General features: G+C 39.0%; 1 protein-coding gene and 1 long non-coding RNA gene across 4 annotated transcripts in view; one reads left to right on the plus strand and one right to left on the minus strand.

Annotated features, from left to right (window-relative positions):
* The window catches only part of LOC114929364 (uncharacterized), a 50,501-nt gene extending 40,617 nt beyond the window's left edge, over positions 1-9,884 (plus strand). For 2 of the 3 annotated variants that reach the window (XM_029300923.2, XM_085480120.1), the window contains 2 exons: positions 3,630-3,784; positions 8,851-9,884. In XM_029300923.2, coding sequence (XP_029156756.1) covers positions 3,630-3,784; positions 8,851-9,618 — 923 coding nt within the window. In that variant the 3' untranslated portion in view covers positions 9,619-9,884. Of the gene's footprint in view, positions 1-3,607; positions 3,785-8,850 lie in introns of all 3 variants that reach the window. The other variant, XM_085480119.1, reaches the window with a different exon arrangement.
* The window catches only part of LOC146724290 (uncharacterized), a 93,012-nt gene that overhangs the window by 53,271 nt on the left and 22,370 nt on the right, over positions 1-17,371 (minus strand). The gene's annotated exons all lie outside the window — the stretch shown is intronic.

Here is a 17,371-nt window from a genome sequence, read left to right on the forward strand (position 1 = left end):
TAATTTACAAACAAAATTGATAAATAAAATATATACACGGATATTCCAATTCTCGATTACGAGAGAAAATCATTTGCCATGCGTCGCCGACGCATATACGAGAGCACTGACGGATTACGGCATCGGATTGTGCATGAGAGAGATCACTGTGAAATTCTGTTAGTGGTCCATTGACTTACGCGGATCTCGACGAAACGGTGAAACGCGGCGGGCGCGGAAGAATCCAATAAACGCAAAACGAATTTGCTATTAGGGTCGCGTCTGATCTCATTGCAGGCCAATGAGGCGGAGCAACCCTTATATCAACCCTCCCGGTATCGCGTCTCGCTGACGATAATAAATCGAATCATACTCCGGGAGTCAGCGGGTGTTTGCCGAGCCATTAGGGTCGCTTAGCTAACTGTCTCTCCTCGAAACGACCGGATACGGTTGTCAAGATTTTTCGTTCACGTATATTTCAATCGAAATGTTTTTACGCAATCTCAATTATTTTTATTTATTATCGCAAAAATTTATTTTGTTGCAAACTAATGCACGATATATGAGACAAAAATATTGGAGACCCAAATATTTCAAACTTTATTATATACTCTTAAATATAATACGAGAGCGATAGAGAGCATTCGTTCGATCGCAAGAATATGACATTGTTTAATTGCATAGTTTAGGTTTGAATCTCACGCTTAAAGTCCTCAAACGTCGAATGAAACGTACAAAGTGCGATGAACTTATTCTCTCTATATCAAGGAAGCTAAGAGTTATAATCGGGCAGCCATTGTTTTGGTTGGCGAGAAGTGCCTGGCTTTCACCGAGCCGATGCTAAAGGCCATCGTTAACAGCAGTAGCACTGACGCCCACTCGACAATCAGAACGTTCTCTCGGAGAGCCAGTCTCCTACCATCAGTAGCGAAAGCCAGTGACTATATACACTGAAAAGACTTTCAATCAAATGAGATTTGTTCGATGGATAATTCAATTGCGTGTAAAGGCACCGCACATATATAGCATATGGATTTGGATATATATATATATATATATATGTATATATATGTAATAAATATTAGCTTAATATAATTGTGACATTAAAGTGAATGCGATATGTTCTAGAATGATATATGATATCGATATATTTATCACTAGCATTAATTTGTCTTGACTTTATCTATTGACTGTCATCCATATAGCAAATAGTAGTGCAAGAGAGAAAAGCTTAATTGAAATATCGCGTTTTCGATTCAAATTTAAAAACATAGAAACTATAGAGAGAAACCATTAGAAAAAAGAAGGAAAATTCATGATAAAATAATATAATAGTTTGCGTCCTAAATATTGCACATATCAATAATTTTAATAAAAGAACAGGGAAATATTATAAAAAAAAGTTTCTGTTTATCTCTTACTCATCTATATACAAAGCATTATTGGTATTATAAATATTATGACGTCGCGCGTAAACACAGACCAATTGTGTTCTCTTCTTCGGATATCATCAATCGATGGATGAAGCTATGTTATCCCAAGAACGATTGTTTTACTCGAGAATTTCGGTGTACGTGTTTACAATAATCAATGGCGAGGGTGGCGAGATACGTATCATAGATCGAACGATCGCGGGTGTGTCGTGTCCGTCACACGAAGCGATGGCGGTAATTCCGACCACCGTGGAGTTTGTACATTGTGAGCTCAACGCAATCTATTCTGAGGATCTACTACGGTGCCATACTGGTAGCCCACTCGACCAGTTCGTTAGCCAATCACACAGGCATCGTCGTCGTCCCGGGCTCTCGTCTCGAACCCGAGAAGGGCAGCCGCAGAGATGCGACTGATACGAGACACTACGTTTCCTCCTTCTGGACTGCTCCTTCCTTCAAAGCTTCGGTCGCATTGCAATCGTCGCTCCCATTGGTTCGCGTCGAAACGCATTCGATCGAGTTACACGAATACATTAATTTGACCGTTGACGTATATATGTTTGCCATTTTATGTTTTAAGTTTTTCTCTCTTGAGAATTATTTATGTCAACATTCTGCATGAACAAAAGTCAGATACGAAGACGATAATCAATAGCAAATTTTTATTCATGTATATGCTAGATATGAAATATATGTAAGAGTTAATGTTGTGATTGTGATGTGTACAACTATTATTGTATGTGTTTTCAATTCACGACTTTAAAAATACTGCATTGCCTTTTCTTGTTCTTCTTCGTCATCTCTTTTTCACTGAAGCAAACTTTCTCCTTTTTATGTTCGATGGTCTTTTTTTTGTCGTGTGTGTCCCGAGTTGAGTAGAACGTTGAAGCATGGCGGATAAAAGGAATGGAAAAGGAAAAAGAGAAAGCGTCGAACGTCTCGTAAACAGCTGCCTCGTGTGTCTCTCCCGAGACTTAATCGATAACGAATGACAATTACAGACGTATACCTCGCGAAAGGCAGGGCTTCACCGATCTCTCGTGAACGACCCTACATTCTCTCCATTATTATCTAGTCGGAGGCCTATAAAGATTAGAACACACTTTCGAAAAGGAGCTTCTATTTTTTGCTCCCTCTCTCTTGTTAACGTGTCGCGAATTCCCCGAATAAAATAACGTCAATTCGAAAATTCGGTATATAAAATATTGTATACTTCGTGATCGGCGGCCTCCCTCGTCGATTCCCCCCTACGTGAAATTCCACCATTTCGCCTGCGACTTTACGATCCGGCTTCCAACCCGGAGACACTGGCGAGGCGCAATTTTCCAGGCGCTCCCTTTTTATTGGTTCGCGACACGAGGATACGCCGTGTATACTCGTCGAGAGAGAGAGAGAGAGCCTGGTATCGTCATTTTCAGCGGCAGCTGGGAGCGAACCGCGACTTCGGTCCTCCTGGATGCTCGTGTATTCCGGGGTGTACTTCCCTCCCTCCGCGTACCCCTCTCGCCGGCACCCCCGTGACCCCCTCATAAGCGGATTACGTGGGTCCCGAAACGAGCCAAGCGAGGCTCGATGGCACGAGGAAGGTATAGTCGTGGGGTGAGTCGTCGAGGGGAAAGGGGGGGGGAGGAGCTGTTCAAAATTACGCTATCGCGGCCTCGCAACGCTCGCACCCCTCCACGTCTGATCTCCCTTTGCAACAACCCCCGTCTTCGTGGAAGACACCGACGTCGAAGGCGTTCCATATTTCGAGACACCGTCATCGATGGCCCGATTGGCGAACCTATATTGAGGTTTCGATATCTATGCATTCGTTCTTTATTTCTCCTCTCGCATATCTATATTTTGTATGTATTATATATATATATTTATGTAGATAGATCTATGAGAAACTCGCGTTTCTCCTTTTAATGATCTCTCGTTTAGTATCGTATATTATATGTGGATAGCGGATATTGCTGCGGAGTTTCTTTAAGCAAGAGTACGCTTTTACACGCGTTCAGGCGTTTTAAGATCGTTTAAATAATCGCGTTTTATGCAAAAAATATATAAAACAGCTTCCTCGCGCTATGAAACTATCGCAAGCGGTTTAACGAACTGGAATCGATCTAATGATCGAGTCTATAAGCGAATCTTTTAATTATCTCTTGCGAATGAAATTTCTTATCAGATTTATACGAGAATTAACAACGAACGCATTCTTTTCTCGTGTTGCAGGAATGAATCAACGTAAACAGCGTCGCGAAAGGACGACCTTCACCAGAGCTCAGCTGGACGTGTTGGAGGGGCTATTTCAGAAAACGAGATATCCAGACATCTTTATGCGAGAAGAGGTTGCTCTTAAAATCAACCTGCCAGAGTCGCGAGTCCAGGTAATTATTTTGGTTTTTTTTTCAGCTCTTCTCTTCTCTCTTTCTCTCTGTTTTTGCAGATTTTATTCCTTCTAGAATATCGCTGTGAAAGATGTCGAAATAATAACAAAGATAGGTCCTACGAACCTTCGCTTTTCGCAAATAATCCGAGATTGCATTCATTCCAGATTGGTGCAATTTCGCGTGCCGCATATATTAACGCAATATGCTTTGAATATCGGATTTAAAGCCATTACATTCTTTGCGCGTTAACTGTACGATGTAAATCGTGGTGAACGAAAGGAGAAAAGGAGAGCAAGGATGAGGAAGAGGAGAAGAGAAAGAGAACGCGCGTGCTTCGTGCTTCAGCAATCGCGCGCGAGATTTAAGGTATTTACACAGGGCGGGTTTGCGCCCTACGTCGTTCCATTTCGCCATTGTCCCAACCCCGACGCCTTCGTACATTGATAGATGTGCCGACGAGCTCGTTGACGCTTTTATTGCGGTTCTCGTGACATCTTTATTTCGCGGCGGGGCGTTACTAAGTATCGCGATTCCAAGCTCGTGTCTCGAATTTCAATCGCTCTTATCCCATACGCTCTATACACATATACGGTGCATTCAAGTGTCAAGGAGAGAAAAATCATTGGATTTTGGCGAATGAAATATCAGATCGAATTTGATAACAGATTTTATTAGATAGTTTCATAACTTGCTACGACTGCCTTTTTTCTATTTTTATCCCCGTTTGCGGCATCTTTCGCGATATCTCGCAATTAGCGAGTCCCGTTGGAATCGTGAAATATATGGGACAAAAGCGCACAGAGATTCAGTTCCGGGAGTTTCCGCGCGAAGTTAAGCCGTCACGAATGCGGCAGCGCAACTGCAAAAGGGTGCATCGCGTATATGCGTTTGCGCACGTATACATGGAAATGCGATGCGGTATATTCAATACATACGTGTGCGAGAGAAACGGCGTATATCTACACGAGCGAATGACGTCTGGAGAAGAGGGAGCTATCTGAAAGTTTTAAAGGCCACGCAGGGGGATTCGCGGCAAAAGACAGCAAAGTGGGGTGACAGACCATAGCCGTGCGTACGGATAGAGGTACACGCATGGTAGCGAGGTACAGCATATCGTTGATTTGTTCGTGGATTATAGCCCCTGCGCTACTCCATCTCGCTCGCGAGAGCGTTCTCGTCGAGAGAACCACGCAGCTGCGTACGATGCGGATGCAACGCGGCTCCGAATATACGTTGGGTTCTCGCTCCTTTTCGTCGCGTCTACTAATTGAGAACGAATCGAAAGATGTTGGCGTCCCTCGAAGGGGAACCACAGCAAGACGAAGAGAAAAATCAGCCGAGATGATTTTGTGTCAATCGGATCGTGACGTTACTTGCTTCTCTTCGCAGAAAAAAACAGTATCCTTGAGAGAATGCAAATATGCCTTGATTCAAGTATATTTTATCCTTATAATAACGCCGAATATAAATAATTTTGGATAAAGGATAATTTAAGCGGCACTTTCAAATATTATATAATAATTCTTAGTTCAAATGTGACTAAGTTTGTTTTTACCATATAAATAATTTTGGATAAAGGATAATTTATCCTTAAAACAAAGTGCAAAATATTCTTGGTTGAAGCTGAAATTTACTTATAAATATCGCAAGGACAAGTGTGCATCGGATATAAGCGGTACTTTCAAATATATATAATAATTCTTAGTTCAAATGTGACTAAGTTTGTTTTTACCATATGCGATTTTTAAAACAAGAATATATCTTAAGGATAAAATATACTTTACACAAACTTATTTATTATTAAGGCAAATGAAAATTTGGGATTACAAAAAGCATTCTATGCTTAAATCAATCAAATAGCGTTCGAGAATAAAAATATACTTGAATCAAGGATTCCTTTTTTTCTGTGTTGCATTTCGGAAAAATATGCACGGTGTTCTTGTATATTTTTTTCATACACATGATTATTAGAAATTTAATTAACATTTTAATTTTTTATAATGGTAAAATAAAGAATTTAACGTCAAGAGATTTATATATGGACAATTCCAACTACTATCGCATTACTATTAAAATATATATATATATATATAAATATATATATAATTTAAAAAATAGAGAAATAAATATAAATGTAAAATCAATAATCTACACTTATTTTTACAATTTAAATATTGAAAAGAGCATCGATACTTTTATGACGCACAGAACTCATCATTACGTTCACATTAGCAAACAATGCCTGCGGCTCTCTCGCGCGCTGTTTTCTCCATCGATCGTCTGGCTGTCGGACGATGACACGTTCTCTGGTTTGTCGAAGAGCGGGGTGTCGTATTAATAGTACAAATAAGAAAATATATTTGTCATAACAGAGTGTCAACGCAGCTGCGCCGCCTCCCGCCCTGACCAGCGGGGCGGTTTTCCGTTCGCTGGATGTAAACCAGATGGTGGCGCAATTTGCACCTCGGTTCTCGCCGATGGTCTCTCGATGTGTACGAGCGTGAAACCGTCAGTGGTTGCCCCCGGGGGTCCCATCGCGGCCTGTTTGGTTGGTTTTTGGGGTTCTCTCTTTCTCTCGCTCTCGTCGCTTTTCAAGGGGGTGTCGTTGTGCAAACACACCGTTATATATAATGGGATCGTTCTCTGTCCGTCGCGCTAACCCTGACGTAGATCCGTCTTCCTCGTTCCGCCCGCGTTGACACGCAATATCCGCGCAGATTTTCGCGCCCCATCGCGCTGGATGACTCTTGCGAAACGAGGTTCCGCCTCGCGCGATACCGCAGAGAAGCGGAAACCGAATAAACAGAGGACGAATAATTAGAGTCACACTTTCTGACTTTGGCGGGTCTTGGAAAATTCAATCGCGTTTAATTACCGCGGATTAATCACGATGTATTAAGAGAAAATAATGTCTAAAACTACATAATAATATTGAATATAAATTACAAATTAATAGAATATTTTCAACATATTAACTAATTATAATAATATTTCTCCTCGTTATATTTTTAGTATAAAAATACTATAGTAAAGGAACTTGTAAGAAGCCTGAATATATTAATAATTTCTGCGGATTTAATTATCGCGGATTAATCACGATGTATTAAGAGAAAGTAATGTCTAAAACTACATAACAATATTGAATATAAATTACAAATTAATAGAATATTTTCATACAACATCTTAACTAATTATAATAATATCTCTCCTCGTTATATTTTTAGTATAAAAATACTATAGTAAAGGAACTTGTAAGAAGCCTGAATATATTAATAATTTCTGCGGATTTAATTACCGCGGATTAATCACGATGTATTAAGAGAAAATAATGTCTAAAACTACATAACAATATTGAATATAAATTACAAATTAATAGAATATTTTCATACACAACATATTAACCAATTAATATAATTTATAAAAACTCTTTAGAAAATTTTAATCTACAAATAAAAAAGGCAATAAGAACTACATAAGTTCTATACTAGAAATATATTTGTGAAACGATTTATAACATAAATTATTAAAAATTATACAGAAGTAAGTTCAATTCGTCGTACGTTTCGGTTGTCTTTTCCAACCTTCTTCAGCGCAATAATAATTAAAATATTAGTATAAATTAACAATAAATTATTCTTCAATGTCGTTATAATAAAAATAAAAATGTCCGGAGTCAAGTAATATGCTATTAACCAATTATAATAATATCTCTCCTCGTTATATTTTTAGTATAAAAATACTATAGTAAAGGAACTCTTGTAAGAAGCCTGAATATATTAATAATTTCTGATTCCGCCGAGATATATTTAAAAAATGAACGCTACAATATTTGAAACGCGCGCGCGAGGTAATACTTGACGAAGGATCAAAGTTTGCGTCTATTTTTCAAACATTGTCGAGACAAAAGGCGAAAGGATTGGCTTCTACCTCGCGAACGACGTATGTATAACATATATGTACGCGCGGAACAAGCGTGGAGCATGAAAATCCCTCGCTATGCTTCGGCGATTCGCGCTCTCCGTAACAACTGTTACAATGCCGCCGATAATAACAACAACGATGACGGGTCCTGCTTTTAAAGGCGCGGGCATAGATTCATAGGATCGCACCCCTGGCCACATTGTGCCCCGACGGGATTATAGGGGGATGCGTGAGGGGGAGTATTACGCGGGACGAAGGAGGAGAATTGGGGAAGGGCAATCACAACGCACTCGCAAGCTTGTGGCCTACGAGGGTCCGCTGCTTTTTGTATCCCTCTTCCTCGCCTGGCTGTCCCTTTTCCATGCAGAGAGAAAAACCTATACACGTGTGCGTGTGCGCGCATCTTTTGGATAACCGTGTATACGCGCGCGCATGTATCGCACACTTGGTGTTTATGTCCATAATGTACGAGTTACGAGAAGGCTTGTGTATGTGTACGTGTGTATGGTTACTCTGTGCGTATTCACGCACGGGAGAGATACTCGCACAGGCGGAACCAACTATTCGATCTCGGGGTGTCTCGGGGTGAAAACAACCCTACGAGACGAGCTCTGATTCGCGCATGCGTGCCGACGAACCGCACCATCCGTAGCCAGCGAGGATCCCAGGGGATGCTCCAATACATGCGTGTCGCGCCCGTACGCGTGTTCCCTCCCTCCGAGTTCTTGTTATTGTTGCGATTTAATGAAATGTTACGCCCGCTCGCCCGCGATTACTTTCCCATTGCACCGATTAACTCCCCATTCGACCGGTCTCGTCTCTCGCGGTGGGACACCTTTCCTCCCTGACGATCCCTGGGGCTACAACTTCCATCGGAGACTTTTGTCTACCGTGAAGCTGAATGATTGAAAGCTACCGATCGTGCGATGTCTGTTCGGGGAGTTTCATTGATTTCTACACCGGGTTATAATATCTCGTATACTACTAACCGTGAAATAATAATACGCGAAAGTAAAAGAAATCTTAATGATATTGTCGTGCGGTTACACAGGAAAATATGAATATTCTTTATTTTTTCTTACAGATCTATCGTAAAGCGTTCCGCAACCTCACGGCGTCTGCGCCGCATCTCTCTGTTCCAGGTTTGGTTCAAGAATCGGCGAGCCAAGTGCAGACAACAAATGCAACAATCGCAACAGCACCAGCAACAGCAGCAACAACAAACCCCACCATCCAAAAGTTCTCCGAGATCGAGCCAAAATCACAGCAACAGCAGCACCGGCAGTAGGATATCCACGAGCTCGTCGACGACGCCGAGCAGACGATCCTCGCCGGATTCGCCGGCGCAGGGAGGCAGGGAGGCACCGGTGGCAGGAAACTCACCCCTGTCGACGCCTCTTCTGTCGACGCAGTCGACGTATCCGCGAGTCGGTGCGACGCCGACCGGCGGTAGTGGAGCCCACAGCAACCTGACAACCCCGTCGCCACCGTTGACGCCCAGCTCTAATCAACTGCAACCATCGAGCTATCCGGCGGCGATGAATCAGATCCATCCGTCAGAGGCGTACGGTTTCGCCTGGAGCTCGGCTGGGTCCGCGGTGAACCACAGCCAATACGCCGGTCAGGGCTACAACGCCTACAGCCAGACCCCGTACAGCGGTGACTACTATCAGGCCCAGATCCCTCACATGCACCACAGTCCGCAGACCAACTACCATCATCCGCAGTATCATCCTAATATGACCCTCACCTCGTCCATGCATCTGACTAGCCATCATCTGAACCCGGTGACCAGTCAGACTCAGGCGAGCAGCAACGATATCGCGGCCGCGGCTGTTGTCGCTGCCGCGTCGAACGACGAGACGTCCGGTTACGTTCTGCCCGAGCAGAAGTATCCATCGTTGGTATAGCGGTCCGGCAGGTCCTCCGGGATCTTTCAAACCAGGAATCAGGAAACTGCGAGCGTGTCCGGTTCCTCGATGCCCTACCACTGGCGGCTGAACACGGCGATCTGTCACGAGATCAACGGCAATCTCGACTCCGACGACAATTGATCGAAAGAAGGAGAGAAGAAAGAGGAAGGTTCATCGATGCGTTGATAAACGCACTCCAGATTCGATGAGTATAATTAAGAATCGAATGTTTCAATCATTTATATACGAATGTTCTGCATAAACGCGATGACAGATATATATATATATATATATATATATATATATATATATATATATATATTTATATAAAACAACGTGTCAATCCTTCGTCGCATGCGTATTTTGCTAATGCAAAGTTTTCGCAATAACGCTGTATTACACATGTGAACACTTTTTCAAGCAAACGCAGAAATAATTACTATCGTCCATTTTTTTATTGTCAGTTGATAGTTGATTCGCGCAAACCGTTTGTCGTTATCTCAAACATGGTATCATAAACGTTTTTTTGATACAAGTTCTGCTTAGTTCCTTGCAATACAGCAACTCAGATTATTATTAGTATCGGCGGCTTCAAATCGCGGAAATAAATTGCTATTTGCTTATATACTTGCATGACGTTTCTTTCGACGTCTCTGGCGTACAGGAGTGTCTTCCGAGGCGAACGATCACCGAACGATAAAACCGCGAATAAAATCACGCATTAGATAATTATTAAATTACTATTAATAATTCGATAATTATCAATAATGTTTAAGTATCATAAACTAACTGTCTCATATGTTTATGACGCACTGTTTCGTGGTTTTATCTCTTGGTAATGTCGTTTGTCATTTTATAGATTTTATTTCCCTTTAACATATCCCCTTTCTAAATTATTTCATTCTTTTTTATTCTCATGGTATAAATTAATTAATTAATTTGTGTTTAATAGCTGATTTGATTTTTACTTACGAATGTTTAAAGTGCTTTGAAAGTCTTGCATCCTTTTTTTCTTTTATACTATTAGTACAGTTTTAAGATCGTATAATTACATAAATTATAATAAAAACAAGATTATTGCATAATTTATAATAATTTCTTTCGTCTTTTCTTTGCTAATGCTTTGAAAAAAAGTGAAAAGAAAATGATAAGATGCAACGTTATCTTGCTAAATTGTTATTATATAAAATATCAAAAAATCTGTTGAAAGTAAAGTAGAATTCATTATATCATTGTCATCTGATCTTGGATCATTTCATCAATATTTTGGATTGACATTGATTTTCTAACAAAAAACCCGCAAAGTTTAGAAAAACAATAACATCAATTTCAATAATATAATGGATTCATGCATCAATGTTATATAATTTCATTTTAGCATTGTTTCATATAGTTATTTCAAAGCATTCTTTAAAACAACATAAGTAAAATTAAAAACAAAACACTACCATATATCTTTTATGGTTGACAATGATCCACCTACAAAACGCAATTATTATTTTTTTTTTAATAAGTACGCATCATCGTTCTAGTATAAATTGTTTTTTCTAATAAATATATATGTATAAAATTATCAAAATATAATTATTGAAAAATTATTAATTTGGAAAATATTTTTATATCTTTATTCTGCCATAAAATATAAAATATTTCACATTAAATATTTATATTTTTCAATAATCTTATTTTACCTATTTTTATACATAAAATAAAATTAATTAGAATTTATGTACAAAGATGTAATAGCATAAAAAATATAATTGCATATTTTGCAGGTGTATTCGCAAAATGGAACTCTTATATAATAATTAATTTTTGTAGTTGCATTTCATTGCATGTGAGAAAAGTAATTTTATATTAATGATGTTTATGTTAAACATCATTGTCATATCTCATATCTCATTATTTTATTACTGTTATTTTCTATCATCGACTGATAATAGAAATAATAGAATAAAATAATATATTGTCAAAAAAGATATCGTTCATTTGAATAATCTTATTTACTTTGTAATAATAAGAAAATATGTAGAATGTTTCGTAAACGAAGAATAATATATTTTGTTTTATTAATTTCATGAATTATTATTCTTTAGATGATTTTTTTTTAGAAAAACAAAAAAATTACTAATTTTCCTCTTTAATCACAATTTTAAGTTTATTACAGATAACGTAATGATATTTGATGTATCGAATATTATTTTATTTTGATTTGCTTTGATTTAATGATTAATAATAAAGTATATAAACAGTTTCATCATTGATAAGCAATTATTTTATTACTGATTAAGAAAATAGTAAACTTGGACTTTTTCTCTTTTTTCACTTTCTCATTATAATATTGCTAAATTTATTTTTGCTACATGTTTTTGAAACATTCTCTTGGGAAAAAAAATTAGAGCCAAACGCGCAACACTATGTATACATATTTTAAAAATATTAAAGTCGTTCTCTATATATACTAAATATTTGTATTAATATTTACATACAATTATTTTTCGTAATATTTTAGCGACACTCCTCAACAAAAGATAACGTCAATAGTTTATTATATTTTATTAATATTAGCAATAATAAAAAAAAACATCCGCGATTTATTTCAATTTTAGAAATTGAATGCAGACAATTGGCAAAACTAATTCATAATTATCGAAAAATAAAATTTTCAGCAAATCGAATATTTCCAAGTTGCGTGAATTATCATTTCTTTTCATATTTTATATTTTCGCCATAAATCCGTCAAAAATAAAATACGTATTTGTACTTCATATTTAACATTGATTTAAATTGTCTGAATTCAAATTTTATACCATATAGTGAACACTTTGAACAAATATTTTCTATATTTGAACGGCGATAAATGGATTTTTAGCAATAGATGTGAATTTTGAATATAAAATTTAATATTCGACTGATCTCAGTCTATCAAAAGGTCATATTTTGTTTTCGAAGAAGAAAGAGAGAGAGAGAGAGAGAGAGAGAGGTTTTGCCACATGTAAATAAGGTAATCATGGAAATTTTTCATGTTCTCTCCATAAGAAGTCTGTGTGCATCAGAATTTATTTTACAATCTAATCTATATAATATCCTTTGCATTTTCAAAGTTAAAAGACGAGTACTCATCACTGCCGTCTTTATCATTGATATTATCCTTATTATTATGATTATCATTGTATAGATAATTATCTCCATATCAAACACGGCCAGTAGCCGGAAAATTCTTTGTAAATAGAAAAGATAAATATGATCTCGTAAATATATATAAGAGAGAGAAAAGAAATAAAAACAGATTCGGAGTTGTATCACAAAATGACGAATAACCTCGGAGTATAAAGTGAGAATTGCCTCGTCAAAGAGAATCATCGTGTTACATAGTCGTTCCTTTTTATGGTACTCTTTGTCTGTTCGAGGGACGTAAACTTCGTAAAAGTTTTCGCCACGCTTTTTCAGGCAGAAACTTAATTATCATAATGTTTTTCTGAGAAGAGAGAGAGAGAAAGATAAAGAGAGAAGTATATACGAGGAAATGCTACTTAATCATGAGTGTATATTTCGTGTATACTACCTAATGTATATTACTCCCTGAAGCTTAGAATATATATATATATAAATATATATATATATATATAATTAAAGAATAAATATATCATTAAGATTAAAAATACGATAGGAAGATAATAAAACACCGTAATGAATATTATGACGCACGTAGACCTAAGCTACTTTGTAATAATACGATGAAAATGTACATAAAACGTATATCTCTTGTAAGATACATGATTGTTCTATCATGTGCGAAGATGATCTTCCTACATCAGAAAAAAAAATATCGCATATTATTAATAAGCAGTCTCGATTAATTTTTCCCGTTCTTTTCCGGTGTCCTCCGTACCTCCCTGAATCTTCCCGAAAGATATCCATCGAATGGAGCAAAACTGCGCGATCGTTTTAAATCGAAATTTTATCGCTTCTCTCGCATACGTGCTCCGGATGGGCGCGGATTACGTTTCGAGCTGTATCTGCGACAGAGAATTTCCAGCACACGCAATACGCAATCCCTCTCTCCATTTCGTCCTGTGTGGCAGCTTTATAGATCGCGAGCGCGGTTCTTATTAATCACATTCATGTTCGCAAGACCCTACCGCCGCGGGCAGCAATTCTGCTAATGCACTTGAAATTAATTAACGTCAAAGCGACCGCGTTTCGTTATTTGAGCGACCGCGTACATATATATATCGATCTCGAACCATTAAGCGTATATTAATTACAAACTCGCGGTCGCGCTCGCTATAATCACGATGCAATGTCATCGTTACCGACTCTATTGCGCGCTCCCCAGCGTCTAATTTTTCTCTCGCGTGAAAACCCCCGCGAGGGATGCATCGCGAAATTGATAAGGGCAATTATCTCTTCCCGTCCGTTTAACTCTTAAAATTAAGAGGCATTTAAAACGCGGCCATGGCATCTCTAAATATAAATATATATATAGCTACATGATTAATTTCATTATTTAATTACACGCAATAAAAAATGTAAATATCCTACTTTATTTTCACGATTATAAGGATGAGAGATTGACTGATACACAGAAATAAAAAAAATATATATTCATTAGCGTATATAAAGGTACAGAAGGAGGAGGCATAAAGCTTCGAATCGTAATCTTTGATCGCTAAACTTTGATCGCCGTAGTCGATAACGGTCCATTAGAAGATCACAGGTGCGTACGGATTCTGCGGTATAGATACACGTACACGTGTACCAAAAACGATGATGCGGGTGATCGGAGGGTGTGCGTGTTTTTGTCTGTGTGCGCGTCAGGAGTGTGTTTCTAAATGGCCTAAACATCACAACAAAGGACCCCATGCAGGCACGAAGGAAAGCGAGAGCCGCCCTATGCCCGGCTAATTGGACAGATCGCGTACCTGTCCACCTTTTGACGACGTAATCCGGCGTCCTTTCTAGCTCATCAAATTAACGAGCTATAACGAATTGTCCGTTGCCCGCGCGCGCGCTTTGATGATCCTTTCGCATAATCGGGGGCACAAATCCTCCGCGCGACTTTCTCTTTAAAGAGGATACGGACCTCATGAAAGACACGCGCACACTCAAAAAGTACTAGTCGATTTCCAAGCTACCCGTACTGGATTTGCGCCATTTGACGCTCGTTTAAGCAATCTTGATGACAGCCGGATTGTATCTTACATCATATACAACAAATTATGTCATCGCGAAAAAATCATTCGAAAGTTTTGTGATTTATTGATTTGCGAAGACGAGAGGAATATAACCAAATGACATAAAATATGTCTATTCAATTGCTTGCTCTTTAGAAATAAATTGTATACCTATATTTTTTTTTTTTTTTTTTTTAAATGAATAATGAAGTGAAGAGAAAGAAATACAAAGTTCGTAAATCATATAGCACGGAAATTGGCGAAAAACGTCAAAAAGGATTCATAAACAGAACGCGTTCAAACATGTCAAAAATTATGACATTTTACCTGACAGTCCCGTTATTTTCAAAAGGGTTGAGTGATTTACGATACAAGCGATGCCGATTCCTTGTCGCATTGCAAGGAACTTGGGCGCGTCAACGATCGCTTCCATTCTTGCGGCGAAGACAATGGCCTTGAACTTGGCCGAGTGTCGCGGCGAAGAGTTAAAATCGGCTTGCGTTTAGCCGGATCCCATTATAACAACTACGGCGGAGCCGACGGTAAGCTTCATGCCTCGGTTGCGCTCACTGTGTCACCAGGCTAAGCCCCGACTTACCTACCTACATCCTCGCAAACGGTTCTGTTACCCCTTTTCCTCAGCAGCGGCCTCCCTGCTATCTCTCTCTATCTCTCTATCTCTCTTTCCCACTCCATCTCCCTCTCGACTGAATATTTCCTTTTTTCTTCGCCGCATATCCAAAACTTGGTTTCAAAGTGAATGACATATGACCTATCTATGGACGAGAAGAATCAGAAGGCGAGCTGTTTCTTGTTGCGACGGATAATTTGGACAATTCCATGAATTGGTCGGCGGGTTGTCAGAGTGACTCTGAATCTCTTTAAGAGAACGCTGCTTTCTCGACATGGCAACGCTAATAATTGTGGGGAAATTGTGAAATCTACAAATTTTTATTACGAAACACATGAGGGGGACTTCATAAATACAATTAAAGAATACTATTTTCGTTAGCAGAAATATACAATGTTATCGCTGAAAAAAGAGTTTGGTTGTTTTTGTGCTAACCAAGAGTCTTGTTGCATTAAAAGGAATTCTGATCGATGCAGTAATTCTCTGCTTCGTCGAAAAACAACCAAACTCTTTGTTCAATGTTGAAAATACATGTTTAAATTGTTCGCGCACCCCCATCCTCCCACAGTTTATTGCATCTAGAAAAAAATAAAAAAAATCCTGAATAGAGTTTGCTATTTATTTATTATTCGTATATATCTTTATAAAACATACATCGAACGTTAACGTTTTCGCGTATTTAAAGCACGTCGTAAGAGGATTGATTATAAAACGCGATTTACGAGCGATATATCTCCATTCGTTTAACCTATATTTTATGTTTTTCCTCCCACCGGTGGGTCACAGGTGAAAATGAGTTTCGCAGGAGGGGTTTGCGTGTTTACATGCATTACATTTTTCACCTGCGTCCTGCGTACGGCAACGATTGGCGGCTTGACGCGCGCGAAATAAGTCATAATTTATAGAAGCACCTCTCGAAAAGTCTCGACGCTAAATCGCCGCACGCGCTCTGCGAACTCTATATCTACAGATTCCTCATATTTCGCTGAATCGCGTGAACATTTTCCACGAGCAAACAGTATAAATAATGAAACGTCGCGGCGCGCACTGACTTCATAATTCGTCGGTTAAATAATTAAATTGCACCCGCGGGTGCGCGAGCGCGATTATCATTCGACTTATTATATATTTCCGCGCGGAAAATTAACGGCGGCCGCCATATGGAAGATTAATTTATGCCAGGAGATGGAGGGAAAAAAGGAGGAGGTGTGTGACGGAAAAACGGGAGAGAGAGAGAGAGAGAGAAGGAAAATTATCTACCAGCAAGCAGGAAGACGAAGAGAAGATAAAGAGCGGATAAAATTTTCACGCAATCTCGGAGGTTCGTAAAGTCCAGAGGGGAATTCTTTCTCGATTGGCAATATCTCTAACGAGAGGAAGGGACCGTTGCAGGAGACGAGAAGGAGTTGGAGGGTAAGGAACGAATATGGACTCTCTCTCGAGTGGTAGAAGGAGGGGACAAATCGGCAGGATCAAAGAGGCCAGCTCGTGCAGCCGTAACTAGATTTTCCGTTCCCACTTTGAGGATCGCTTAATGCTCTATAAGCGGCAGTTTTAAACTCGAGAAAATCAAATCAGTAAGGAGAATCGGGATCGCGCCGCAAATTCAATTGAAAAAGTCGCTAGTCAGTGCGCATCGCGAGAACGCATTCTTGCCCACGTACTCTTTGATCTCTTGAGTCTCTTTCGCCCTCCTTCGTACGTGTTCTCTCGTACTTCCGCGCGATCGACTCCGACAGCAATTTTTGCGACAAACTCGATCCGTGTCATCGTCCGCTAATAAAAGAAGCGAACGCTGACGACGTCTATTTCGATGTAGAACAACTAAACGAACAGGAAACCGAAAATTGCACGAAATAATAGCAATAACAAGACGCAATCGATTGAATTAATCAAATTTAAATTGGCAAAATTGAACGACGAATATTTCAATCGAGAGAAA

This window comes from Nylanderia fulva, unplaced genomic scaffold, assembly GCF_048542155.1.
Source record: "Nylanderia fulva isolate GAGA-0341 unplaced genomic scaffold, ASM4854215v1 Scaffold14, whole genome shotgun sequence".
NCBI classification, from domain to species: Eukaryota; Metazoa; Arthropoda; class Insecta; order Hymenoptera; family Formicidae; genus Nylanderia; species Nylanderia fulva.